Source organism: Trachypithecus francoisi, unplaced genomic scaffold (assembly GCF_009764315.1).
Source record: "Trachypithecus francoisi isolate TF-2019V2 unplaced genomic scaffold, Tfra_2.0 Lachesis_group1, whole genome shotgun sequence".
Taxonomy (NCBI): Eukaryota; Metazoa; Chordata; class Mammalia; order Primates; family Cercopithecidae; genus Trachypithecus; species Trachypithecus francoisi.
The window spans coordinates 38,727,418-38,753,884 of record NW_022681454.1 but is presented as its reverse complement, the minus strand read 5'-3'; the positions used below and the strand labels follow the sequence as shown (position 1 = coordinate 38,753,884).

At 40.7% G+C, this 26,467-nt stretch overlaps 1 protein-coding gene across 5 annotated transcripts in view; it reads left to right on the top strand.

The window, feature by feature from the left end:
- The window catches only part of TMEM156 (transmembrane protein 156), an 85,361-nt gene extending 59,124 nt beyond the window's left edge, over positions 1-26,237 (top strand). The window contains exons 4-8 of one of the 5 annotated variants that reach the window (XR_004437901.1): positions 1,400-1,519; positions 3,918-4,001; positions 10,558-10,728; positions 21,059-21,161; positions 24,500-25,186. Coding sequence is in view for 3 of the 5 variants with exons in the window: in XM_033213996.1 (XP_033069887.1) it covers positions 1,400-1,519; positions 3,918-4,001; positions 21,056-21,123 (272 nt within the window). In the remaining 2 variants the exon portion in view is untranslated. Of the gene's footprint in view, positions 1-1,399; positions 1,520-3,917; positions 4,002-10,557; positions 10,729-21,055; positions 21,162-24,499 lie in introns of all 5 variants that reach the window. The other 4 variants (XR_004437900.1, XM_033213997.1, XM_033213996.1 and 1 more) reach the window with 4 other exon arrangements.
- The last annotated feature ends 230 nt before the right edge of the window (positions 26,238-26,467 follow it).

Here is a 26,467-nt window from a genome sequence, read left to right as displayed (position 1 = left end):
AGAGCACGGAATAGTCTTGAGGAGGCTGAGCGCTGCCATCCCAATCCACCTCTGCCCTTTTTCTACTTAGCCGCTTCTCTAAGTGAATACTTAATGCCTATTTAGTGTACATCCGGGTTCCTGTAAAGGGGACACCCAGGTTATGAACCCCACAAAGGCAGTTTATACCAAGAGTATAAACATGGTATACATTCTGCTAAGGTGAATAAGTACTAGCTGTGTTTTGTATGCAAAGAAGAGTGTACACAGGGTGGGCTTAGGAAGTCAGTAGACAGGCTGGGCGCAGTGGCTCACGCCTGTAATCCCAGCAGATTGGGAGGCCGAGGTGGGTGGATTGCCTGAGGCCAGGAGCTCAAGACCAGCCTGGCCAACATGGTGAAACCCTGTCTCTACTAAAAATACAAAAAACTAGCCGGGTGTGGTGGTGTGCACCTGTTATCCCAGCTACTTGGGAGGCTGAGGCAGGAGAATGGCGTGAACCCAGGAGGTGGAGGTTGCCGTGAGCCGAGATCGTGCCATTGCACTCCAGCCTGGGCAACGAAAGCAAAACTCCATCTAAAATAAAATAAAATAAAATAAAACAAAAAATGAGTCAGTAGACAGTTGTATGTTAGCTATGATGAGGCCATCCTTGCGTGAGTCACTGATTCCTGGTTCTACTGGCCAGTGTATCTTTATGAGACCATGGGAGACCACGCTAAGCTATTGCTGCATGGTGACCGTCCTTCCCATGTTGCCTCATTGTCATCTGAATGAATGAGTTTATACCTGAATCCTTATTAAGTTTAGGCCAGGACAACTACGTTTAATTAACGCATGCACTTGACCTATCATTGGCGTGCAAAGCACTGTGTTTACCTCCTATTACCCTGTGGAAAGAGGGTCTGATTATTCGTTGTCCTCACCACTTATATGCCTTAGACCAGTCCTTTGACTGCCTGCCTTTCTCTTTCTTCCCCATCTTCCTTGTACTCACTGCATCTTTGTTGATTTGAGGACATAATTTTGGGCTGCCTGGCTCAGGGTCAGAATCTATGAATTGTAAGTGGCGCTGATTCTGGGACTGCTATGTTGTGGTCTTACCCTAGTTATAACAACATTACAACTAACGAGGATAGTGAAACTAATATCAGCATAACCTGTAAGTGAAATGAATCCTAGAATTTTGGAACCAAATGGATACCTGGAAGCTACCTGCTCAAGTTTTCCCATTTAATACCTTCATTTAATATATCAATAAATAATTCAGGAGAGCTAGTGACCCTGTGACAGTGATGGTCATAATTTCAGCTTTTCAGTTCAGGGCAGAATATGTTGTAGACCTCGGCTACTCTGCCACATTGCCTTTTACCTGTTGAATAATTTTACTGGGTTTTTACAGTATTTTTTTTCTTTACAGATATCACTTGTTCCATGAAGATCACCTGGTATATTTTAGTTCTATTAGTTTTTATGTTTTTGATCATCCTCACTATCCGCAAAATACTTGAAGGCCACAGAAGAGTGCAGAAGTGGCAGAGTAAGTATAATCCCTGTAGTGCCAAGGAACTCCTCATCTCTTCTTTGGATTTAATTTCCTTTTTAGTTCAATTTAGCATTTCTTGTGTACCTACTGTGTGTAAGTGGCGATTCTAGGTAACCCAAGGAATAAAAACATAGATAAGACATAGTTCCAGGATGCAAGGAGCTTCATTCATCTTTCTTCTACTCGGGCAAGTGAGTAGGAGAGGAAGAAAGACTGGGTGAATAGGCGGAAGCTGATGGGCTGGAAGTTGAGCAGGGCTTAGTGGAAGTGAGGACAGAGAGAGAGCTAGAAGAACAGGAAGTGGGGATAAAGAATTTCAGGCCGGGCCTGGTGACTCACGCCTGTAATCCCAGCACTTTGGGAGGCCGAGGCAGGCGGATCACCTGAGGTCAGGAGTTTGAGACCAACCTGGCCAACATGGTGAAACCTCGTCTCTACTAAAAATACAAAAATTAGCCGGACGTGGTGGTGCAAGCCTATAATCTCAGCTACTCGGGAGGCTGAGGCAGGAGAATCACTTAAACCCAGGAGTTGGAGCTTGCAGTGAGCTGAGATAGCGCCACTGCACTCCAGCCTGGACAACAGAACAAGTCTCAGTCTCAAAAACAAGAATTTCAGAGTTGGAGATCCTGAGCAGAGTGGCTGTAGGTGATGAGTGTGAGGAAAGTCAATCTTTAATAAGCATGGGGGTATCAGATTTTTGCTAGGGCAGATCTAAAAAAATTTAGAAATTAGGAATCAAGACAGCAGAAGCGATGTTAAAAATATTTAATAACTCATATGACCTAGGCACCCACCTATCAGGATGGACATTGATTGTAAATTACTGGCATGATGCTACTGGTGTGTACTCATGCAGATACTGGCTCTACTGGCATGTCCCCATGCATAAAATGGATGACTATCAGGCCCAATGGACAGTTCATAATATGAATAACTAGTCTCTTAAAGACAGTGCACAATGTGTCACTATGAGAACTGGCACTAAGAATAAATGGATTTATGTAAGAGTCCTGGTACTACCACTTACTAGCTATGTGACATTAAGCACGTTATTTAAATTGTGTGAGCATCCCTTACCTCCTCTGTAAAACAAGGATAATCACCACTACCACACAGGGTTGAGATAAGGAAATAAAGAGAAATTACTTCCAAAGTTTACCACAGTGTCTAGTGCATCATTAGTTTTCATTAAAGGACAGCAGTATTGTGGTGGTTGTATGATTTCCCAAGGCTCATTCCTCCTTTACCAGGCAAGGCTGTGTTAGCCAATTCAGGAGGCAGAACAAGTGGTTGCCTCTAGGTTTCAATAAAGTTGCGATTAATTCTTTTGACTAAGTATTTGTTGCAGGTATTTATGAGAGCAGTTTCATATCAAGTGTTATCATTGATACCTTAGTAATAAAGCCTTTTGTGCTGTGGTTAATAACGTAATCAATACTGTTTATTTGTGGAATAACCATTTTCAGAGTGTTTTCACTAGATTCTTAAAGTATGTAAACAGGATATATGCTATTTTTATTTTATAGATAAAAATCCCCTGAGACTTAGAGAGGTGAAATGTTTATCCAAAGCTGTACAGCTAGTAAAATGTCAGAACTAAGATGTAGGATATTTAGTTTTGAAAATTCTATTATTTAAAGTAAATGTGTGTTATTTATAAATAGTGTATAGTTCTGAGTTTCTTGACCCATTTTTCCATATGAAAAGCTATAAGCAAAAAGAGATAGAAGTGAGCTAGAAAAAATGTCTAGAAGGAGACCAGTAGTGGGGAGTCAAATTAAATTCTTACAAATATCTGCCCAAATGACAGACTTAGTGATTTTCAAAGGCTTGCCAATCCAAGCATACAAAGTAATAAAAAATGTCACACTACTTAGGACATTATGTTATTGAATATTAAATATTCATTAAATATTCTTCACATCATATCTATGTATATAATAAGATAAATAATATACTTTTCTGTGTATAAGCACTGTCGCTCTTTTTTTTTTTTTTTTTTGAGATGGAGTCTCACTCCTTCACCCAGGTTGGAGTGCAGTGGCACGATCTCCGCTTACTGCAACCTCCACCTCCTGGGTTCAAGCGATTCTTTTGCCTTGGCCTCCCAAGTAACTGGGACTACAGTGTGCACCACCATGCCTGGCTAAGTTTTGTATTTTTTAGTAGAGATAGGGTTTTACCATATTGGCCAGGCTGGCTTCAAACTCCTGACCTTATGATCCGCCTGGCTCGGCCTCCCAAAGTGCTGGGATTACAGGCGTGAGCCACCACACCTGGCCGTGAATGGCTCCATTCTTTTTGGTAATCCTTTGAACCAACATGGGAAATACGTGTTAACAATGTGCTTTTTTATCACCTAAATACTTCATTTCTTTTCTGGGAATAGGTCATAGAGACAAACCTACATCTGTTCTCTTAAGAGGAAGTGATTCGGAGAAACTGAGAGCATTGAATGTGCAGGTTATTTCAGGTAAGTTCTGTAGCATGTCAACAAAACAGCACTCAGGAAATTCCAAAGCTTCGTGGTTTCACTACAGAGTAAACTCAAGATCTGAGATCTGAGCTTATGTAAATTAGCCTTGTATCTAGAATCACAGAGCTGTGGGCAAATGAAATCTAGTTTAATACGTCTTATTATCAGGGGACAGTAACAATCTAAACTATCTCCTTAAATAATGGAAAGTTTGCTTAATTGGCAAGAAGAAATTCATGTGAGTAGGCAGAGGAGAGAAAGCAATAGGGATAAGCCTTAGATTTATTTTTAAATGAGACAAGATACATTATTCCCCAGAATTGCAAGAAGTAATTGCAGAGTGGGCATGACTTTCGCTGGAGCCTTCACTTAGCAGAGGGTGTCATTGTGTAAAGAGAACTTCTAATAGCCCCATTTAAAAAGCCCCCTGTCCTCTCCTGAGAAACAGAAATGGAGTAAGGGAATTCTAATTAGAGCAGGGAAGGGGGCTGTTAGCACAGATGTTGTGGTTCAATCTCTTTCTTCTAATTGTGAAGCCTCCTTTTGGATTCAAGCTGTCAAATCACGTTAAAAAGAGAAAGAGGGAGAGTATGACATGGACAAAGGCCTCTTCTTCAGCAGAGAGAAATAATATCCTTGACCGTGAAAAACCACAGAATTACGAGTCCTGTTAGCAAAGCTCCTTGTACACAGAAAGCGAGCAGGCGTCTTTGTACTTTGTGCGAAGTTAGAAAAAAAAGCAAGCTTCAAGTCTGGTGTGTAAACAGTTTTCAAAAATGGGAGGATGCCAAACAAACCTCCAGTCCCCCATCCTACAGCTGCATCGGTAGCGACATAGAGATTTGCACCACATTTCACTGGGGACTTTGTTCACCCTGGGCTTTTGTTAGCTATTTAAATTAGCAGATACACAGAATCCTAGCTTGAGTGCACCTAAGGAGCTCAAATATTTTAAAAATGTAGACATTCTACCTGGCATTAGCAGTGAAATTATTGGGCTATGACTGATAATAAGCATTAACTAAATAATCATTTGACACCAGTTCAATGTGGGGTAAGTTGATGAAAATTTTGTCTAGTCAATGAAAATTTTGTTTGATTAAAACATTAAAAGCCACAACGTTGTTTTAAATGGCAAAATTAATTTTTAAAAGAAGAAAATGCATTTTTCCCTGTGCTCCCCTCTTACTTAGTACATGTGTCCAAATATGAGGAATGTTTTAACACAGTTCTGTGGGGCTTTTTGGTCACCTTAGGAATTCTAGTGGTTTCTGTTTTCAAGTCGTAATTTTGAGCACTGCAGTCTTGTCTAAGAAAAAGTCCATAGTTCCCCTGTCAACCCATATAGTCAAGGGAATCACAAATTTTAAGTACTAGCTAACCACAAGACTAACCTCACAAAGTTGTATTTATGAGCCTGTGAATTTCATCCACCAAAGAAACCTGTCTTAGCCATCCTTTACCTTTAATAGCTCTCACTAAAAATCCTCTGGCTTTATTACCAGGCATATAATATTAATGTTTAGTGTAGGCCAAGGGGTGATGGCCTTTTTTAAATCCAAGAACTCTTTTGAGGCTTAGCATCTTAAAGAGAGAAAGAGGCAGACTCTTTCTTATTTATATTCTTTTAACCTAAATGCAGTCTTTTCCTTCCCTATTATAAGTTGCTTTTCTGAGAGAGAAATGGAAAGGAAATCACGTCTCCCTTGAGTGCCATTTTTAAGGCCTCTCTTTGTAGTGATGGATTATAGGCAGCAGTGAGAATGTACAGGAAAAATGTGTCAGCATGGTTCTCTGGAGATGCAGTAACGTGGGTAGAAAAAAAAATGTAGTTCAAAGCAGTGGTGACTGTGTGTCACATTCAGCAGAAGCAGCTTGTTGTTGACCCTAGCCACACATTCCAGGATGTCTCTCCACTTGTTCATGCATTTAAAAGTGAGTATTTTTACACACACACACACACACACACACACACACACACACACACAGAGAGAGAGAGAGAGAGAGAGAGAGAGAGAGAGAGAAATGGGCTCATACCTCCAAAAGAAGCTTATGCATCCTACAAGAGAGAAATAAGCAGAGGTTACCAGGACGCAGGCACCACATTGTGCCTGGCACGTTCTAGGGGCATGGTGGACACTGATGGAATAAATGCATCCTGCTGCTGTAGAAAGAGATGTCAAACCAAATCAAATCCCCATCTTTTATATGTCTCTAATATTTTCCTCCTTGCTTTGAGAAGTGTGAGAGCTTATGTTTTCTGGCTGGGCATTAATCTACTTTCCATATTATTCATTTAACTATCATCTTCACACAGGTGATCTCTGTCTTATTTATCTGTGGATTGTTGTTGCTAGCACAATATCTGGCACTATAAAAGCTTATTAAATCTCGTAAACCCTAAAGGGAAATGAGTATAGAGTAAAAAGAGAGGATGAGCAAGAAATGAGTCTGAGGGATTGGGAAATATGACAACAAATAAAGAGAGTAATTACAGGGCATAGAATTCTACTTTATTAAAGAAGGCATAGCATGCTTTGTAGAAGGGCTAAGAATATCAAAGAGTCATAAAAAACATTGACTGTCTTGAAGAAGGGATTTTGAAAGCTAGGCAAAAGTAACTCTAGGCCGAGTGTCATGGCCCATGCCTGTAATCCCAGCACTTTAGGAGGCCGAGGTGGGAGGATCACTTGAGTCCAAGAGTTCAAGACCAGCCTGGGCAACATAGTGAAACCCCATCTCTACAAAAAATAAACAAAATTAGCCAGGCATGGTGGCACATGCTTATAGTCCTGCTACTCAGGAGGCTGAGGTGGGAGAATCGCTTAAGCCTGGGAAGTTGAGGCTGCAGTGAGCTGAGGTCACGCCACTGCACTCTAGACTGGATAACAGAGCAAGACTGTGTCTCAACAACAACAACAAAAAAAGTAACTTTAAAACGTACTCCTAGAATCAGTGCTTAATGGGTTGACCATGTTGGGAAACCAAAGCCAGGGGCAGGAGGAGTGGATTAGAATCTGAATCGCTGGATGCAAATGATAGAAGCCCACTTGACTGACTGCAGAGAGGACATTTATTGGAAAACCAGTAGGTAGCCCATAGAAAGGACAGGCAGGCTAGGGAATCTGAACATGGAAAATAAACTGGCATTAAGGTGGGGGAGGGCAGGAAACCAAAAATACAGCCCAAGTTGCATGTCAGGAATGGTCTGGTGAGAATGTCTCTGCTGGTGTCCCCCCCTCTCTGAACTGCTGGGGCCACCCCTCTGACTGCCTTGCAGCTTTGCATCTTGCCTCAGGATTGCAAGCTCCAAGGGGACTGTTAGGGGAGGCCATACAGTGGTACTCTGGGTGCCGGGAAGCAGGCAGAGGGGATAATATCTGCCCTTCTGGCTTTCTGCATACTTGTCATCACCCCTGACATGTCCACATGCTGGACTGTCAAATAAATATCGACAACATCAGGTTTCCGGGATCAGAGTTTCCATCCACTCCTGCTGCATGGGTCAGTGAAAGGTTCATTTCATATCTCTCCTATATGTCCATTAAAAAGAGTGAAATCCTTAAAACTTGAAATTCTTCACCATTGTATTAGTCAGAGTTCTTGAGAGGGGTAGAACTAATAGGACAGATGTCTTTGTAAAAGGGAGTTTATTAAGGAGGATTGGCTCACATGATCACAAAGTGGGGTCCCACAATAGGCCATCGGCAAGCTGAGGTGTAAGGAAGCCAGTGCGAGTCCCAAAGCTAAAGAACGTTGGAATCCGATGTTTGAAGGCAGGAAGCATACAGCATGGAGAAAGATGGAGTCCAGAAGACTTAGTCAGTCTAATCTTTCCACGTTCTTCTGCCTGCTTTCATTCTGGCTTCATGGCTGCTGATTAGATGTGCCCACTCAGATTGAGGGTAGGTCTGCCTTTCCCAGTCCACTGACTCAAATGTTAATCTCCTTTGGCTACACCCTCACAGACACATCCAGGAACAATACTTTGCATCCTTCAATTCAATCAAGTTGACACTCGATGTTAGCCATTATAACCATTCAGTATTTAACCAATATTTATTGAATACTGACTATGGGCCAGCCATTATACTAAGCATTGGTGTTATAGTGGCACATACCATATGCATGGTCCCTGCCTTTATAGAGCTTCCAGCATAGGTAAGGAGATTCTACCTGTGGTTGACGTAGGAGAAGGGAAACTAATATCTCATTAAGCACCTTCCATGTGTTCTGTACTTTCATGCACATCATTTCATTTGATTTCAAAAGAACTCCATTTTCTTCCTGATGAGAAAACTAAAGAGAGTTTAAGTAACTGGTTCATAGCTGGCTTCTAACAGAGCCAGGATTCAAACTCAGTTCTGTCCAACTGATGCACTTTCTAGCATGCCATGTAATGTCAGTAGTGAGCTGGGAGACTGGGGATTTAAGCCACACATCAAAAGTCTTCCTGCTCTTTTGCATTTAACACCATAAACTGAGACGAAACATTTTCTCTATACAAGGTCGTAAGAGCTTGTGTGTGACAATGTGAGTCATCCTCATTGTGGCATTGGCTGAAATTTTCTTGCAATTAATGTGGGTGGGTTCTGAGGGAACATGAAGCAAAAGAAAACAGAGTTTTATTGTGAAAGAGAATTACTAAATGTCAAAAGGAAGTGGATGACCCAGTAATTTATATTACACCAAAATAAAACTAATGGCAATGTAAAATTATAATTTGCAACATGTTTATGGCCGGTATAATAAAGACTAAGCAGGTTTCAACTTCCCGCAGATGAGAAGATAAATTACTGGTGCCAGATGTCCTGCAACCAAGCAAGATAACATGAAAATTTAATTTTTACTTGCTTAACTATCTCGTTTATGACTCTTAAAATACAGATTTGGGTTCATAAAACAGGAAAGGTTACAGCCATCTGCTTGGTTGCAGAATGGATCAAAGTGAAGAGGATGATTCTTTTTGCAGGAAGAAATTCACAAATGTGAAGAATCTATAGGCGGAATAGGATGATTTATTCTAGTCATCATTGAATGCCTTTACGTGACAGGCATTTATGCCAGGTCTGGATGAATTGATGGTAAAACATGTGCACATAAACATCTCCTTCATCTTAATATAGATTGTCCCTGCCTGAACCATCCTGCCTCTCCTGCCACCCCCTACAAACCTGCTCCCCTCCCACCCTGACATTGGCTCATTAGCTCCCATCCTTCCCATCTGATCTTGGCTTAACTAACAAAGTTGTTTCAGGCCTCCTGGACTAGGTCGATTCTCCTTATGACACACCCTCATAACCCCAGACATATTTCTTTGCAGCGACAATCACTGTTGCTATTTTACATTTTTGTGTTATTGTGGTTTGTGTTATTATTTGATTAGTGTTTCTTCCACGAGCCAGTTGGCTCCTTGAGGTCAAGGACACTATCTGATGATACTCATCACTGCATCCCCAGCTCATAGCGTAATGCATATATATGGGCACATCGTAGGTACCCAATAAATATTTGCCAAATAAATACAATTCTACATTGACTGTGTTGAAAGAATGACTGCTGCTGTCTTACAAAAGCCTTTCACATACTTTTACCTCTAACTTACAACTTTTGCTTATGCCTATCCAAAATAATAAAAAGAAAATGGTTAAACACTTCATCAGTTTTATCCTTATGGAGTATTAAAGATATCTGCAGTGTGAATTAACCAGAAACTGAATCAGTGGCTCAGAATATTGGCAGCTGTCAGTTCAAGATGATTTTTTCTTTTTAGTTAATTCTGGAAAATTTTGCAGTCATTTATTTTCCACCCTCGTTTTATCTTCACATTGACTAGACTTGGAGCAGATGACTAGTTTTAGGATCATTGTTAATAACAGATGGAACTTTGAACATGGGATGAAGTTGGCACCTGGAATAACGGAAATCTATTTTAAGCAGCCATAATTGGTTCTGTTAGCCCTAAAAGGCTACTCGCTATCTTGGGCTTACAGAAAACTGCCAATGTTTTTATGTGATAAAAAGGTCAGAATGATGTATAGCAATATTGAAGTTCTGCATTTCTATGGTGATAAGGAGACATAATTAAGACTGGAAGGTTTTTTGAAGCCAGATCACAGAACTGAATAAAAATCACTAAACCGTCAGAAAATTTGCACAGCTGTCTTGGCCTAAGTAATCTATGGAGATTAACCTGAATTCCTTCATTTTTGGCGAAGCTCTTGTGAGGAAACCCAAGTACTTCGTGGATAATAGTTTAGACATTTATTGCCATAGTTTCCACAAAGAGTCATAATGGCTGCATCTCCCAAAGTGTGACGGAGAAAGGAAGGAGCTAGGGGCATCATTTCCAAGGTCAGCTACCCATAGGCCTCCCCTGCTGAACATATATATGGCTCCTACTAAATTCTGTGCATGCCCCCTGGAGGGCTTAAAAGATGCTGGTGAAAATATTTTTTGTGCTTGATAGTGCTTTCTATTTTTCCAAGTGCAATATATCAAAATTCACCATTCTCATCTCATTTTATCCTTACCTTTATTTTCCTCCTTTTAGCCTCAAGGCAGCCACACTAGCTTTGCGAAAGCCACAGGGAAGTGATCTTGGTTGCACAGGTGTCAGTCCCCACTGCCAAAACTTTGAATGGAACGTGTGGGGCAAGGCCAGGACCCTGCCAGGATTGGCCGCTTGGCCGCTGCTGCCCACAAGGCTGCACAGGGGCCTCAGGTCAGTGAATCTATCTGGTCCAGTGCTTCCCTTTAGGCCTGGGGACTTAGCCTCCTGCAATGGCAGCACATCAAGAAGGATCCATTGTATAATGCAGTTCACACCAACAGGTTTATTAAACCTCAAGGCCAGTATATTAATCCATAAAGAATGATACAATTGAGAGAAATACAGACCAAACGCTTCTGACAGCAAACGTATTTTCTCTCCCAAGACAGATCCATGCGGGAAGTCAAATCACAGCAAAGAGTTGTTGGTTAGGTCTTAATACGCATTCCCTTGCCAGACCAGGTGCAGTGGCTCACACCTGTAAGCCAACATTTCAGGAGCCTGAGGTGGGAGGATCCCTTGAGCCTGGGAGGTCAAGGCTGTAATGAGATGTGATTGTACCTCTGCACTCCAGCCTAGGTGACAGAGCTAGACCCTGTCTCAAAAGAAAAAAAAAATGCATTCCTTTGGCAGATAGCTTGAGACCTTTCTCCCCATTTTAGGGGTAGCCTGACAAGCTCATTTAACAGAGAGGTTTTAACATTTAACAAGCTTCGGATTGGGAATAATTTTTTTGAAGATGAATTTGTGTGTCTGTGTGCAGATCGTGTGCTGATTTTATAGATTAAAATCAGGGGACCATTTTATTTTTCTTACCCCTAAATCGTGGGTGGCCCTCTAGAATTGCTCCTTGAACTGCCTGAACCCATGCCCTGTTACTGAGAAAAATGAAGCATAGAGGCGTTAAATGATATTCTTTTGATCATTCAGCCCATATTTGTTGAGTACCTATTATGTGTCTAAGGTAGGTTTTGGGGAATAAAACAGTGCCCAGAATATAATCTTTGTGCTCCAGGAGGCAGACAAATGAATAATTACAACAAAGTTGGGTAAGTTCTCATTTGGGAAGTGGAGGGCACAGAGGGACATATACTATGTGATCACCTAACCCTATTTATCCTTCTTGGTATTTTTTTAAAAGTTACTTTTGGCTTTCCAATATAATAACCAAGTAAAATGTAGCTGAACAAGTAGTTTTGGAGATAAGAGCATAAAAAAAATGGATGAGACAAATTCCCTTAGTAGCCAAGAGAGGCTGACTAGGATGAGGAAGTTTTAGATGTGCCTTCATGGTGGGAGATGGACCTTGTCTTTGACATGAAAATCATCAGGACCAAAGTAACACCTTGCAAGTTTCCTTTGCTCAGTGGGAATCAAAAGTTACTTGGGAAAGATGAGTTGAGGTTAGATACCAGATATCATGGATATAAAGCACCTTTGAAAAACGATAGAAATCTTTTTCTAAAAGAAGAAAAAGAAGCATCTGAGGGCTGCCTGGGCATGGTCAGGGATAGTGTGATAAGGGCTTTATTTGAGAGCATAAGGCATGGAGTTTTATTTTTAATCAAAGTTTCTACTGCTGAAAATCCATTTTGTTCACTAGATTCAGCCAGGTCAAAATTCAGACTGGGATTTAAAAAAATTTTTTTTAAGGCTCTTTGAAGTTTCTGAAAAGAAGTCATAGAAATGTTTGTTTCAGAGATTTGACAAATTCATGAAAAGACTGCTGTGAAGCTTTAAAATATTTCTGACTGTTCCTACTGCCTTAACTAGTGCTGGTGAATTAATATTATTTGACAGAAATTGTATTTCCTATGTAGAACTAGAAAACATTTCTACCCCTTTTAGCTATGCTGAAGAAGGCATTAAAATGACATATATCCTACTTTTTTGCCTTTTAATCAACTTTTAGAAGTTTTGCTATTACCATATAAGTTACATGACTTTGGATACTGAAAGAAACGGAAGATAATGCCCCACTAGAGAATTACTTTAGCCATCATTTTGACAGGCAATCGCTTTCTGTTGTAAATCACAGTTATATTTTATGCTATAAACACCAGCAAACCAAATGAATAAGCAAATAATCAGCGGTTTGGCTTTTCAACCAAAAGAACTCTGTTAATTTCCTTGGATAAGTATTTAGTTTCATGAACAGGCTTTTTGGTATCTTAACCTTTGTAAAGAACAATCTCATCTGGGCACGGTGGCTCAAGCCTGAAATCCTAGTATTTTGGAAGGCCAAGGTGGGCAGATCACTTGAGGCCAGGAGTTTGAGACCAGCCTGGCCAACATGGTGAAACCCCGTCTCCACTAAAAATACAAAAGTTAGCTGGGTGTGGTGGTGCATGCTTGTAGTCCCAGCTTCTCAGGAGGCTGAGGCAGGAGAATTGCTTGAATGTGGGAGGTGGAGGCTGCAGTGAGCCGAGATTGTGCCACTGCACTCCAGCCTGGGCGACAGAGCGAGACTCCGTCTCAAAAAAAAAAAAAAAAAAACAAACTCAACAACAACAACAAAAGAACAATCGGAAATGTCAAATTGTGGGTTATAAGATGCTTTGTTATTTGCATGGTAAATTCACTCTGAAGCTTTAATGTGCGTCAGAATCAACTTGGATGTCTATAAAAATCCAGGCTTCTAGGCCTCTATGAAGAGAGATTCTTAATTCAATAGATCTGCAACATGCATTTTAAATAACTACCTCTGTTGATTTTCAGGACAAGGGTCTGTCGGTCACTGTACTTACTAGCTTTCTGTTGTTGTGTAACCAATTACCACACATATAGTGGCTTAAAACAGCACACACTGATTATCTCATAGTTTCTGTTGGTCAGATGTCTGTGTATGGCTTAACTGGATCTTCTGCTGAGGGTCTCACAGGCTGAAATCAAGATGTCAGCTGGACTGCATTTCCATCTGAATGCTATGCATCTATGCTCACTCAGGTTATGGGAAGAATTCATTTATGGCTGTGTCCTGAGGGCCTTGGCGTCTTTCTGGCTGTCCACTGGAGGCCGTCCTCAGGTGCCAGAGGCCACTTGGCAGTCACCGCCAGGAGTCCCTCTCCACAGGCATTTCACAGCATGGCAGTGTGCTTCTTTTTGTTTGTTTGTTTGGTTTTTGAGACGGAGTCTGGCGCTGTCACCAGGCTGGAGTGCAGTGGCATGATCTTGTCTCACTGCAGCTTCCCCTTCCCGAGTTCAAGCGATTCTCCTGCCTCAGGCTCCCAAGTAGCTGAGATGATAGGCATGCGCCACCTCGCCCGACTAATTTTGGTATTTTTAGTAGAGACGGGGTTTCACCATGTTGGCAGGATGGTCTCGAGCTCCTGACCTCAGGTGATCCGCCTGCCTTGGACTCCCAAAGTGCTGGGATTACAGGCATAAGCCACTGCGCCGGCCTGCGGTTTGCTTCTTTTTTTTTTTTTTTTTTTTTTGAGACGGAGTCTCGCTCTGTCGCCCAGGCTGGAGTGCAGTGACCGGATCTCAGCTCACTGCAAGCTCCGCCTCCCGGGTTCACGCCATTCTCCTGCCTCAGCCTCCCGTGTAGCTGGGACAACAGGCGCCCGCCACCTCGCCCGGCTAGTTTTTCTTCGTATTTTTAGTAGAGACGGGGTTTCACCGCATTAGCCAGGATGGTCTCGATCTCCTGACCTCGTGATCCGCCCGTCTCGGCCTCCCAAAGTGCTGGGATTACAGGCTTGAGCCACCGCGCCCGGCCCAGTTTGCTGCTTTAAGATGAGTAGGAGTCTTTCTGACCTCGGGGAGGGCGGTTTCTCTTTTAAGGGATTTTACCTCTTTAAGTCAGGCCCACCGAAGATGGCCTCTCCTTTTATCGATCTGGGTTATTAATCATACGTGTAAAATCCCTTTATGACCTAATCGCCAGGAGTGAAATCCCATCTGGTTCACGGTCTTGCCCACGCTCAAGGAGAGGAGATTATAATGAGTATTGCACGTCATGGGGGTGGGACTCTTGGGAACCATCTTAGAATGGTCCATAGCCATTCTTTTAGAAAGACAAAAATCACAGACCAGGCGCAATGGCTTACGCCTGTAATCCCAGCACTTTGGGAGGCCGAGGTGGGGGGGTCACCTGAGGTCAGAAGTCCGAGACCAGCCCGGTCAACATGATGAAACCCCGGTCAACATGATGAAACCCCATTTCTACTAAAAATACAAAAATTAGCCGGGCATGGTGGCGCATGCCTGTGATTCCAGCTACTTGGGAGGCTGAGGTATGAGAATCACTTGAACCCGCGAGGTGGAGGTTGCAGTGAGCCGAAATTGCACCACTGCACTCCAGCTTGGGTGACACAGTGAGACTCTGTCTCAAAAAAAAAAAAAAAAAAAAAAAATCACAGACTGCTAGGAACTTCTAGCGTGAGACTGGACTGACAGACACCGTCCCATAGATGTGGTTGGTACTTAATGACAATTAAATAAAAGTTAAGAATGCCAAGGGGACTCAAATGCAATGGATGTGTGTGGAAGAGAGCAGGAGATGAGTGCTGTGAGCCAGGTAAAGATGGCCTCGGGTCTCATTTTCACCTGTTTGTCCTAATCAGTCAAGGGAAGTTCTGTCATTTACCCTTTAGAAGCCTAAAGGGTAAGAAGAAATTCTTTTTTTTTTTTTTTTTTTTTTTTGAGGCGGAGTCTCGCTCTGTCGCCCGGACTGGAGTGCAGTGGCCAGATCTCAGCTCACTGCAAGCTCCGCCTCCCGGGTTCCCGCCATTCTCCTGCCTCAGCCTCCCGAGTAGCTGGGACTACAGGCACCCGCCACCTCGCCCGGCTAGTTTTTGTATTTTTAGTAGAGACGGGGTTTCACCGTATTAGCCAGGATGGTCTCGATCTCCTGACCTCGTGATCCGCCCGTCTCGGCCTCCCAAAGTGCTGGGATTACAGGCTTGAGCCACCGCGCCCGGCCGGTAAGAAGAAATTCTAACTTTAGTGGTGATTTTAGTTTTTCCATAGACATCCAAGGGCCCTCAATATCTGCTGGAAATGGCCTGTTTATTCCTGCCTCCTAAAGAGTAGTTACTCTCTCAATTTTTAAAATCTTCAGGCCAGGCACAGTGGCTCATGCCTGTAATCCCAGCACTTTGGGAGGCTGAAGCAGGCGGATCACCTGAGGTCAGGAGTTTGAAACCAGCCTGGCCAACATGGTGAAACCCTGTCTCTACTAAAAATACAAAAAAATTAGCCAGGCGTAGTGGTGGGTACCTGTAATCCCAGCTACTCAGGAGGCTGAGACAGGAAATCTCTTAAACCCGGGAGGCAGAGGTTGTAGTGAGCCAAGACCATGCCATTGCACTCTAGCCTGGGCGACAAAAGTAAAACTCTATCTCAAAAAAAAAAAAAAAAAAATTTACTTTTAATTAAGAACTTCAGTTAAAATGTATAATTTTCTGGGGAAAAAAATGTATAAAACCCAACAACAGAAGAAATAGAAAATCTAAATAATTGTCATGGAAGAAATAGAAAATGTGTTCGTTGTCCTTCAAAAAGCAACAAGAAGAGCAGTTCACAGGAGAATGTTACCAATCTCTAAGACATAGGTATTTCCTATGGTATTTAAACTGTTGCAAGACCAAACATATTTCCTAATTCTGTTTTTGAAATAAACATTATTAATAGTATTCAAATCCAAGAAAGATTGAGTCTAAAATGAAATCAGCTTGGATGCAGTGGCTCATGCCTGTAATCTCAGGGCTTTGCAAGGCTGAGGCAGGAGGATTGCTTGAGCCCAGGAGTTTTGAGACTGCAGTGAGTTATGATACCACCACTATACTTCAGCCTGGGTGACAGTGCAAGAGCTTGTCTCAAAAAAAAAAAAAAAAGAAAGAAAGAAAGAAAAAATAAATAAATCATTGAGAAATCTTACTTGTGTATATCCATACAAAAATCCTAAATAAAACATTAGCAATCCAGTAGCACAGTTTAAAAATAACACATACACACACACACACACACACACACACACACGCACTCCTGCCTGATCAAGGGGGCTTATTCCAGGAATTACAGGACAGTTTAGCATTAGAAAACCTGTTATCATCATATTTATAGAGATAAATGGTTGGTTATACTAAAAACATATTTGACAAAATACAATGCATTTTTCATTGTAACTTCTAATAAAAATAAGATAAATATATACTTCCTTAATGTGATAAAATGATAAAATATATTTGGCTCAAACAAACGAAAACCCCAGAAATATATTTAATAGGGAAACACTAAAAGCGTGCCCTGCCAAGCCAGAAATTTTCCGAGATGTCCACTACTGCCATTTTATCTACCATTATATTGAAAATACTAGTCAACACAGTTAAGCGATCAGAAATACCAAGTTTCAAAATTGGAAAGAATAGGTAAAATGATCACTTGTTTTGTAGATGATACCATTGTGTACCTGGAAAATCTAAGATAATTCCCTAAAAAAAATCATAAAAAAGAAATATTCAGTAAGGGACAGGGTATAAAAATATTTTAAAAATCAACAGGATCTACCTATTTAAACAATAACCATTTAGAGGATACACTGCATATAAAACAATTATAAATAGATAAAGTAACTAGGAATAAACTTAATGAGAAATTTGCAGGATCTTTCTGAAGAAAGCTTCAGTAAAATGCTGCTGAGTGACATAAAAATGACTTGAATAAAGGAAAAGTGTATCATGTTCTTGAAGAGGAAGTCGAATATCTAAAGATGCTAATTCTTCCTAAATAAGTAAAAATAATATCTTTTGAAACAAACAAGTTCATTTCAATATTCCTATGAAAAGTAAACTGTGAGTAGTAGCCAGGAAAAAATTGAAATGGAAGAATAGAGGAGAGGTATTCAGTCCATCAAGGTACTGGATTACCAACTGACTGGTATTGGGACGACTGAGTAATCATTTAGGACACAAGTTAACTTAATCAAGATCTTACACTCACATTAGGGTGACTTTTAAATGGATCAATGATCTTAAACATTAAACTATAAAAGTAATAGAAGAATCAATGCTATGACTCATTTATAACTGCAAAATTGGTCTTTCTAATCATGACGGTAACTCAGAGAAGAGACTCATCAAATTGACTATGTGGAAAAAAATGTACACAGCAAAAAGCTATCACAAGCTAAGATAAAAGACCAACCAGTAATAGGCAAAATTATTTGTAGTTTATCAAGTAAGTAACTAAATCTCTAGTAAATAAGGAGCTTCTAATAATTGAAGAAAAGACCACAATCCAGTAGGCAAATGGTGAAGGATAAGACTGGACTGCCTACAGAAAAGGAAATACAAATGGCTGGCACTTACACACATGAAAGGCTGCTCAGGGTCACTCAGAATAAATTCTTCCGGAAACAGTTTTTTTGTGTGTGAGCCTACTATTTGCCAATAATATTAATAATATTGACCTTCTGGATATAGAAGGCAGTGAATCCCTACCCGCTACTCCCCAGAAAAAAAAAAAAAAAAAAAGGCAGGGCATGGTGGCTCATGCCTGTAATACCAGCACTTTGGGAGGCTGAGGCGAGTGGATCACTTGAGGTCAGGAGTTTGAGACCAGCCTGGCCAACATGGTGAAACTCCATCTCTACTGAAAATACAAAAATTAGCCAGGTGTGGTGGCACACACCTGTGATCCAAGCTACTCAGGAGGCTGAGACAGAATTGCTTGAACCCAGGAGGCGGAGGTTGCAGTGAGCTGAGATTGCAGTGAGGCTAGAGTGCACTGCACTCCAGTGACAGAGCGACACTCCGTCTCAAAAGCAAACCAACAAACAAAACAAAACAAAAAGATTTTTGCTTCATGGAGCTTACATTCTAGTGGAAATGCAAATTAAAGCTACACTGAAATGCTGTTTTTAATCTATCAGATTGGCAAAAATCAGAAGTTTGACACCACACTCAATACAAAGCACAATAGGAACTCTCATACCTTATGTGTCAGAGGGTAAATTGGTACAACTTCTGGGATAGCTAATTTGGTAGTAACTATCAAAGTTACAAATACATAAGCCATTTGATCCAGCAAAATTATTCCTAGAAATTTATAGATTTACTTATACAGGAGAGAAATGATGTATGTACAATGTTTATTGCTAGAGGGTTTGCAATATCCAAAGATTAGACATAATAGAAAGAGGAGGCTGTTTACTTGATGATACATCCATGCAATGGAATATTGGGGAGTTGTAAAAAGAAATGAGAAAGTGCTATGTGGGAAGATGTCTAAGATATATTGTTAAGTATTCATATGCATATAGTATACATATATTTTCATACCAATTGGGTATGGTGTGAAATGTATATGTATACAGTAGACATATATTTTTTACCAATTATGTAAAAAAGGACCAAAATAGCATATACATAATGAAAGTATAAATTATATCACAATGTATATATTATATATACATACTCAGTATATATAGTATATACATATATAGTGTATTATACATATACAGTGCATATATTACATATATATACACATATAGAGTGTATATATGTAGCATGTATATACACACAAACGGATATACAAAAAACTAATAACCTGGATGGGCGCAAGTGGCTTACGCTTATAATCCCAGCACTTTGGGAGACCGAGGAGGGTGGATCACAAAGTCAAGAGATCGAGACCATGCTGGCCAACATGTTGAAACCCTGTCTCTACTAAAAATAGAAAAAAAAAAAAAATTAGCTGGGCATGGTGGTGCACACCTGTAATCCCAGCTACTCTGGAGGCTGAGGCAGGAGAACTGCTTGAACCCGGAAGGTGGAGGTTGCAGTGAGCAGAGATTGTGCCACTGCACTCCAGCCTCGTGACAAAGCGAGACTCTTTCTCAATAAGAAACAAAAACAAAAACAAAAAACCCCCACAAAAACTAATAACCTTGTTTACCTGTGGCAGAAGAAGAAAAGAAAGTAAGAAACTATGTGATGTGGTGGGAAGTGATTTCTGGGAGACTGGGGAAGAGGGAGCCATTTTCCTAACTGTTCCTTCATAGTTTAAAAAATTTTAATCATGAAAGTGTATTCCTTTTTCAGAAAATTAAATTTCAAAAATATTATTGAAGGAAATTTTCTAATTAAAAAAATGTACCAGGCCGGGCATGGTGGCTTGTGCCTATAATTCCAGCATTTTGGGAGGCCGAGGCGGGCAGATCACCTGAGGTCAGGAGCTCAAGACCAGCCTGGCCAACATGGCAAAATCCAGACTCTACTGAAAACACAAAAATTAGCTGGGCATGGTGGCATATGTCTGTATCCCAACTACTCAGGAGGCTGAGGCAGGAGAATCATTTGAACCCAGGAGGCGGAGGTTGCAGTGAGCTGAGATAGCACCATTGCACTCTAGCCTGGGTGACAGAGCGAGACTCTGTCTCAAAAAAAAAAAAAAAAAAAAAAAAAAATCCCAGAGAAGGTTCTACAGTATTTCTGTACCAGTGTTTGATCATCTTCATGGACAAGAAGCATCGTTTTCTTGAATATACTATATCTCCCTTTCTGATTTATCTTCTTAAGCAATCACCCAAATTTCTCTTTAAATTATAGGTCACCTTGGCTGGGCATGGTGGCTCACACCTGTAATCCCAGCAATTTGGGAGGCTGAGGCGGGTGGATCACCTGAGGTCAGGAGTTCCAGACCAACCTGATCAACATGGGAGAAACCCTGTCTCTAGTAAAAGTACAAAATTAGCTGGGCATGGTGGTACATGCCTGTACTCCCAGCTACTCGGGAGGCTGAGGCAGGAGAATCACTTGAGCTTGGGAGGTGGAGGTTGTGGTGAGCCAAGATAGCACCATTGCACTCCAGCCTGGGCAGCAAGAGTGAAACTCCGTCTCAAAAAAAAAATTGTAGGTCACCTCAATTCAGGGCTTTGTATCAAAAGTAGAGAGGTCTATGAAACAAAAACTCAATTCTTAATATTAAAGCTAGAAAAACAAGACCGTGGATCTCATGAGAATGAATGAGATGTCATGATATAGGAAATAAAGTTTCATCTTCCACCTTGAAGTCAGCTGAGGATAATATTAGAGGAATTTTATAAAGTCACACAGTCATGAGCAGGAAGACAGATTAGAACTCATCTAATTTGTAACTTTGCTTCTTGATAAAATTGTCCCTGAGATCAAAGACATCATTAATATTCTCCTTAGGGACATATTTCAACAAAATGTGATAGAATAAAATATTTGCAGTTTCCAAACAAAGATTCTTTGCTTGCTACTTGACATTGGACTTTAAATTTGTTCTCTACGTTGTCTTCCTTAAGTATGCTTCAGGTCTTTGTGCCCAGGACGTGGGGCAAGCAGTTGAGAGAAATGGGTGAAAGGTGTTAGAGAGGTAGGCAGGAAAATTAGAGAGGGTGGAAAGTCCCAAAATCGTTTCTAGAGGTCGAGCATGGTTCTCTTGCTACACTTACTACATTAGAATAAGCATGTCTCTTTTTGCTATTTACTAAATATAGACTAAAACAGTTCTCCTTCTTAAATAGCAGAGACCACGCAGAGGCTGCCTTTGGATGAAGTCCAGGAAGTGCTTCCCCCAATACCAGAACTATAAGTTACTTGCACAGTGTATCTGTGAGCTCAGTATACACGGTGAGTGATTATTTGGCTTTATCGACTTTATTCATTATAAACACAGATAGATTCAAGGGGGCACAGTTGAACCCCAACTCCATTTCTGTCTGGTAGGAGGTAGAAAATGATGAATTTGCAAAGTCAGTTCATATGAATTAGATGACGTGAAATAAAATGACTATTTTCTCCAAGATCTAGGAAGGATCAGTAGATGGATCTCTTAGTTTTTTAAACTGCTCCTGAGATGTTAGCTTATCCCTTCACCCTGTTTTTCCTGGAGTTGAGCCATAATTTAGTTAGACTATGAGAAAATAGAGAATGAGATGTGTAAAGCAAACTGCCTACTCCTCGATATGGAAATAAAAACTTCTCTAAATGTAACATCTGATAATCTAAATTAATGCATATTGATTTCCATGTATTTAAGTCTAAAAGTATGGTCAAAAGTGTTGAAATTTTTTTCATTCATTCATCAAATCTTCCTTAAGTAGCAATTATGTTAAAGGCACTAGGAATAGCCATGGTAGGGAGTATAAAAATTATAACAGGGAAGGGGAGGGAAACTAGCATTTATTAGTACCCCTCTTATTGTGCTTTGTGGTAATTGGTTATATCATTTACTCTTCAGAATACGTTGGTGGTTATCAGTCAAGGTACTATCAGGAAATTGATATTGTACTCAAATTGAATACTTTGAGAAGAGTTTAATGAAGGGCATATTAAGCCAGGATGTGGGAAAAACGAAAAGGGAGAATGCAGCACCCCGAGACAAGCAATAGTGGGGCTCTGCTACGGTCTTTAAGACTAAAGGGGAAAGAAACCCAGAGAGACAGAGACAGAGGCAGACATGCACGCATGTACACACACACACACACACACACAGACACACAAAATGTGTGAGGAGGGCTGTTTGACAGGAGCTGTGACATTTGCTCAAGGGACACTATAGCCTGCGGTCACCCTGAAAAGAGAGAATAACTATCCCAACTTTGGGAACTCTTATACACTGTTGGTAGGAATGTAAGCTAGTATAGCCACTATGGAAAACAGGAGGAGATTTCTCAAAAAACTTACACTAGAACTAGTGTTCCATTCAGCAATCCCACTACTGGGCATCTACCCAAAGGAAAAGAAATCACAGCAGGGTGCAGTGACTCACGCCTGTAATCCCAGCAATTTGGGAGGCTGAGGCGGGCAGGTTGCTGGAGCTTAGGGGTTCGAGACCAGCCTGAGCAACATGGTGAAACCCTGTCTCTACAAAAAATACAAAAATTAGCCAGGCATGGTGACATGTGCCTGAAATCCCAGCTACTGGGGAGGCTGAGGCGGGAGGATCACTTGAGCCTGTAGAGTTGAGGCTGTAGTGAACTGTGTTCATGCCACTGCACTCTAGCTTGGGAGACAAAGTGAGACCATGTCTTAAAAAAAGAAAGAAAGAAACAGAAAAAGAAAATAAATCACTATAGCAAAGGGATACCTATACTCACATGTTTATTATAGCACTATTGACAATAGCAAAGATATGGAATGGACCTAAGTGCCCATCAACAGGTGAATGGACAAACAAATGTGGTCCATATACACAATGAAACATTTGCTGTAAAAAATGAAATCATGCCACACGCAGCAACATGGATGAGACTGGAGGTCATTATCTCAAGTGAAGTAAGCCATGGATGAAAAGGCAAATATCACATGTTCTCCACTTGTAGATGACAGCTGAAAAAATTGATCACATGGAGGTAGAGTGGAAAGATAGAGAACAGAGACTGGGAAAGGTAAGTTGTGGGGAGAGGATGAAGGGAAATGGATTAAAGAGCACAAACCTACAGTTAGGTAGAAGGATTAAATTGAACATCTGAAAGCACAGTAGGGTGACTATAATTACACAAAAATGTATTGTACTTGGGCTACAGATATCCTAAATATTCTGACTTGATCACTAATCACTATGCATTACATGCATAGAACAAAAGTTAGCAGGTACCTCATAAATGTGTACAAACAACCCCAACTTTGCCATCCTTTCTTCCTCTAATGTGCTAGTACTCCCCCATTGACCAAACCCAGCCAGAGCCAGAGGGCACTAGAGCCCAGTGGAGGCAGTTATGTAAGTTGACCTCCCAGGGCACCAAGCAGGGTGGAAACGAGTAGAGGGCAGATCGGGAGAGACAGCCAAAGGGATCCAGCGTAGATGGCTCAATATGCCAAACTGAAACTAAGTGACAAGGATCTATCTGTATTCAAGAGCAAAGAGAGGCGGGTCTCAGTACTTTGGGTCTCAGTGCAACCGGGGTCTGCTGTTAGCTCAGAAATTCCTAAGTAACATATAGTGTAGTCATATGATTGTGTCAATCATATATTACTGGATATTATTATGCTTGAGACCTCTGATTCTGGTTCTTCATTCTGGGATGCTTATCTTTGCATCTGAAGGTTTCCTCTTTCTTTGTTCATTCACCAAATGATTTTTGAACACCTACTGTATGTTGAGAATTCTACTCATTGGCAAAAACAACAAGATAGTCAATGGAGGAGTCAGATTAGAGAACCCCTAATTCCAATAAAGACTCAAGTAACATGACAGAGGGATTCACATGGGAAGAGAGGGCCTTGGGGAGCACAATAGAGAGACTCCTCCTTCAGAGGACATGATGCCTAGCGTTTAGATGTTCAATAAGGATTTGTCGAGTGAATGAATAAATCCCAATTTCTATGTCTCTGTGCTAGAATTATAGAATATTATAAGTGAAAGAAACTGGCATGAACACTTACACTTTCATTTGATAGACATAGAAAATAAACCAAACATACTGTAGCAGCAAATGTTAGAGGAGACTCTAGGTGTCCTTGGTCCTAGGCTGAGAAGTTTGTTATCACTGAGCACATTGTCTTCTTAGGGATATAATGGGGGATGCCATTGCATCACACAGTATCAGCCCTGGGGTCACCCTGAAAAGAGAGAATAACTATCCCAACTTTGGGGACTCTTATACACTGCTGGTAGGAATGTAAACTAGTATAGCCACTACAGAAAACAGTATGGAGATTTCTCAAAAAACTGAAAATAGAACTACTGTTCCATTTAGCAATCCCACTACTGGGTATCTATCCAAAGGAAAAGAAGTCATGGAAGGGTGCGGTGGCTCATGCCTGTAATCCCAGCACTTTGAGGGGCTGAGGCGGTCAGGTTGTCCTGACAGAGCCCTGAATCAGAGACTTGAGGACATTTTTTGGTGGTCTTATAAGGCATAGTTTTAATAAACGGTTTTAAAATTGTTTTCTACCAGTTCTAATTCAAGTAACACTTAACAAAATGTTTGAATAATATTTTTTGCTTTTATTTAAATCTTCAGAATATCCCTGGGCACCTTGGACTGAGCCCTTTGAAGAATACTCATAATTTTATTTTGTGAATGAGTAGGCTGGAAAATGTTTGGGTCCAGCTGAGGATGCACAGTTGGAAAGCAGGAGGAATGCTGACTGGTTGATGAAAACTAGCTTAAGAGCATTCATTTGACCCATGAGATCAAGGGAACAAGAGTGTTTGCAAGAAGCCATTATGAGTCATGGAAAACAAGATGATGAAACCCATGGAAACAGCAAGAGAATTCCTACTCTTTCTCTTCTTAAAAAAATCTATCACATACAGCACAGAATGGAGTCAAGATTTTAATTTTGAGGAACCAAAAAAAGGATCAAATATGAAAACGCTTTCTTTTATTGGGCCACATTGTAGGTGCTGATTTGATAATTTTTTCCTATGCAGATAGATTATTTCTGTTTTGTAGATTATTTAAGAGGGTCTGGTTGTTTGTTTATACGTTTGTTTGCATTTATGAATCTTGCTGCCTTTTGGCACCAGGATGTTTTTAAAAAAATTCAAAGAGGCCGGGCGCGGTGGCTAATGCCTGTAATCCCAGCATTTTGGGAGGCCGAGACAGGAGGATCACAAAGTCAAGAGATCGAGATGATCTTGGCCAACATGGTGAAACCCCACCTCTATTAAAAATACAAAAATTAGCTGAGTGTGGCGGCACGTGCCTGTAGTCCCAGCTACTCAGAAGGCTGAGGCAGAAGAATCGCTTAAGCCAGGAGGCGGAGGTTGCAGTGAACCAAGATCATGCCACTGCATTCCAGCCTGGCGACAGAGCAAGACTCTGTCTCAAAAAAAAAAAAAAAAAAAAAATTCAAAAATACCAAAATAAAACGAATTTAAATAAAGTACTTAAGTACTTAAATCTAACAGCAAAACGTTTCCTTTGATTCTTTTGGCTTTCATATTTGTTATAGCCATTATTAATGTCAAGCATAATTATAGTTATTAATGACAATAAAAAAGCACATATAGACAAGAAGGCAGCTCTTAACATTAAAATATAAAAATGCTTTTCCAGAGTTAAGGTGGAACTTAATCTCCTGGCCATCATTATGTGGTTAAAATTGCTTATATGAGTTGATTTACAGGGTTAACTGCAGGGTCAGATTTAATAATCAGTGATGGGGTTGAGGACATGCTACCCCAAAATATGGCACCTTGGCAAACTGAATGTTTTAAGCTGACGGATTTGAGAAATGGCAAATTTTAAGTGGAAATATTACTCTGACCTTCCTTTGCCACCTTTCTCCCCAGAAGCAGGTAATAAAACCTTTGCTGACCTTCCTCGAAAACACATCATAGGACCCTCATGTGAGAGGTGCTCTTCCTATATCCACAGAGGAAAGGCGGTTCCCTATCTCCCAAGACACAGGCACACAGAGGAGAATCTGAACAAATGGGCCCTGCTAAGTTTCCCTCCATTTATTCCTATTAGATCTAGTACTCCTTTTGCCTGATCATATTTCTCCAAGTCTCTCTCCATTCTTCATCAAACCTACTACTAAAAACACTCAAGTGTAACTGTTTCCTCTGATCTTCATTTCCTAGAGATAGCCCTTGTGTTATGTAGAATTTATTTAAATAAATCACTATGTTTTTCTCTGGTTAATCTTTTGTTATAGAGGATTCAGCTCCGAATTTAAAAGGGTAGAAGGAAAAGATATTTTTCCCTTCCTACATAAGCAATCTAACAGGCATGAATATTCCGGAGTTTTTTTTTTTTTTTTTTTCTGGTATTCGATTATTTTTTTCTATAGATCACAAATTGAGATTCTAATTGTAAAATTTAGAGATTGAGTATTTGGCAAACGGAATTATAGTAGTCTCGCTTTTTCTTGTCTGTGTATCCCTAAATAATAGGTGAGTCAAACTCAGGTCTGGGATTTTTCAGCAGGCGTGTAGGGGTGTTACACCCTATGAGATATGGATATTATGCAACTTCTCA